We start from the raw sequence: 2,962 nt of genomic DNA, 5'->3' as shown, positions 1-2,962 counted from the left end.
CAACAAAAAGTTTGGCCCTTCCTCCTCTGATCCTCATACATATCTCTCCCTTCTCTCTCCCTTCTCTCTGTCTTCCGGCTATTCGTCTTCCTCTTCCATTCTAATTTCTAATGGCCGGAAAGAGCCTTCTCCAACGAGTTCTCTCAATGACATCATTCACTGATAATGTGTCGTATTTCTCCTACTTTCAATTGTTATATCCTTCACCTACCTCCTTTATCAACTCGTCCCCTTCTTTCGTACTTATTCCCACCGAATCGTTATTCACCATTCACATCTTATTCAACAAATCAAATTTCACAATCCATATATTATCTACCGTATCAATAATTTCCTTTTCTCCTCTGTTTTACCTGTCGCAAATCTATTATACGCCTTCTGTTTCAATCTGCTTTTCTCCTCAGTTTTACCCGATACAGGTCTGTCGTACGTCTTCCCTTCCATGTTGGTTATATTCATCGTCTCTTGATGGATTCAGCACTTATTAATGCTTCTCTTTGACAGTTTCACAAATGTCTAATCCTTCCGCAATCACTCCGGCTGCGACTCCCGTGACTGGCTACATGAACAGTTGTGAGCTACTTTTCATCTTTCCCTTTTTTGCTTTCTTCAACTAATGCTTGATCACTTTCAGTGTTTGAAGAACCAGAGGAACGGGTCGGAGACAAGCGACAATCAACCTGCCTCAAACAAGCCCTCTTATTGTGTGTGGGCACTGCGGCTTGTGATGCTTTTGATCAGAATAACCTGATGACATTCAAGGTCCGATTCAAAATTTATACCGATACGGAGGTCAACATCAACGCTCCGAATCAGAGCACCCCCAAAGTTGGGGCTAGTAAGAAGGTACCAAAGTCTTCTAAACTCAATCTGATTGATTCTAAAGCAATCAACACTGGCTACCTCGAAACAAAAATTTGTGTGTTTGGAAAAAGTTTGAATGAGTTCAAGGACCTTGTGGCTGGAGCTTGTGAAAAGTACGAGGCTGGTATGAAAAATGTAATTCTCAATAGTCCTTTCTCGCCTGACCTCAAGTGGAAAGCCACCATTGGGCGGTCCAAGTCAGTTCTTACCAATTTTGATCAATGGCAAAATTTGGTCGAAGCTCTTGAGAAGTCTACCAAGAAAATGTGTACTATCTTGATTGAAAATGAGAATGTACAAGTTAAAGCGAAAGATAAGGCAAGTCTGATCTGTTCAATTTTGTTTTTAGATTTTTCGTCTTTCATCAAATCTTTCTAACATGATTGCATTGAACAGGCATCCGCGACTAAGAAGCTGATTGCAACAACGAACAGAGGCGGAACCGAAGTTCAAGAAACCAAGGTGAGCACATCCCCTAACTTCATATAGTATTTATTAATTTTTCTATTTTCTATGATCCTACACAGGAATTGAAGAAAGAGAGAGAGTTAGCTACTTTTGCTAACGCGATTTTTAGCAAACACACACTTGAAAAGTCCAAAGGTGGACCTGGTAAGATACTGACTACGCCTTGGGATCCGACCTTCCAATATTGATTGACTTACCCGGCGGCATGGATTTGGGCAAACGGTGTTGTAAGTGAACATTTCACCATCTTCACTATGTTGGTTTTATGTACACAACTGACCACTTCACCTTATTATAGGCAGCCAACATTGCAACCACGGAAATACCTCCGAATACTTCGGAATTCCGGTATGAAATCAATGAGAGCCGGTGGTTCCACCCTGACATGGGTGTGGATCACCAGGTTGAACTTTGTTTGCAAGGGAAGCCTTGACAATCACAAGGATTCCATCAAAATACCCAATCGAACCTAAACACTCAGGCTGGTGGATCTGGATTGAAGAACAATCCTCCGAACAACCAAAACGACACTTTTGCCCATTCCAGCTCCCAGCCCGATATCAAGCCTGACTTGGTGAAGATAGGTGGCAAACGTGACCTCTCCGGGCCAAGCGAGATGATTGACATCAAGCCAGACTTGAAGAAGTTGAAGGTAGAACAACGTAAGCAAGGTGTCATGGTACTCCTGCTTGGATATAATCAATTACTGGCATTGTTTTTTCAATCGCTGCTGCTCCAGAACCCAAGACTTCTATCAATGAACCTATTTATGTTTCAAGCAATTATGAAAGCGACTGGGTAAGCGATAGTGTCAGTAGTAGTATCGAGTTTGAACGCCCGTCCACGTCTCATTCGGTCGAATTTGAACTGTTTCTGGCTGACTGCACAACATTGCATTTGACGATGAACAAACTCGAACTCTTCTTAGAGAGGCCGGCATCCTTTCCTGGACTGACCTGATTCCCAGTGTTCAACTCACTGAGGCGAGTCTGACCTCCAAAGGGATTGACCGTCAAATTGCCCACCACCTTTTGACCGAAGCGCAAGCTCGTTACATGAATTGTAAGAAACTTTGTCCGCTTCCCAAAAATAAAGCTTGGAACTGATCACTGATCACTTTTTGGTTATTCTGTATCTTAGAATTTACATATTAACCCACCGTGCCCACATCCTTGGGCTCAAGTTCATTATGTGGGCGATATCTTATCATTAATTTAGTATATTAGTTTTATTATCTTCACCTATCTCAATATTATCGAAGTATGATTAAATATATATGTATTGTTTATCCTATTAGCAAATGATACATCGGCTTATTATTATAATTAACCCTGCTCACAATCTGGTCAGTTGCTATAAATCCAATTAAATTTCCAGCTTATCACAAACAGAATTTCAAATTATCTTCAGATATTTTTCATCTTATTCAGAATTTATTTATCTCAACCTGAATTTATTTGGTGTTGTGTTTGATTATTATTATATCTTGTTGTATAGTTATTTCAAAATGGTCACTCATTGTTTTTTTCCAACCAATTTGATGTAGTGTTATTGTCCTGGTTGAATCATTCTATACATTCTTATCAAAGTTAGTTCTTGAACAGAGATATCCTTTCTCAGTGAGTCGCTT

The 2,962-nt window shown here is 40.3% G+C and overlaps 1 protein-coding gene across 1 annotated transcript; it reads left to right on the top strand.

The window, feature by feature from the left end:
• Nucleotides 1-512: 512 nt before the first annotated feature.
• On the top strand, nt 513-1,765 carry MELLADRAFT_92754 (uncharacterized protein; the record flags this gene model as incomplete). The annotated part of the gene is made up of 6 exons (XM_007415644.1): nt 513-573; nt 635-1,061; nt 1,156-1,186; nt 1,261-1,326; nt 1,392-1,476; nt 1,635-1,765. 6 exons carry the CDS (start codon nt 513-515, stop codon nt 1,763-1,765), a joined length of 801 nt encoding a protein of 266 aa, XP_007415706.1.
• Nucleotides 1,766-2,962: the final 1,197 nt, after the last annotated feature.

This window comes from Melampsora larici-populina, assembly GCF_000204055.1.
Source record: "Melampsora larici-populina 98AG31 unplaced genomic scaffold MELLAscaffold_52, whole genome shotgun sequence".
Classification (NCBI taxonomy): domain Eukaryota; kingdom Fungi; phylum Basidiomycota; class Pucciniomycetes; order Pucciniales; family Melampsoraceae; genus Melampsora; species Melampsora laricis-populina.
The sequence above is the reverse complement of the archived record's forward strand: the minus strand, read 5'-3'. Positions and strand labels throughout refer to the sequence as shown.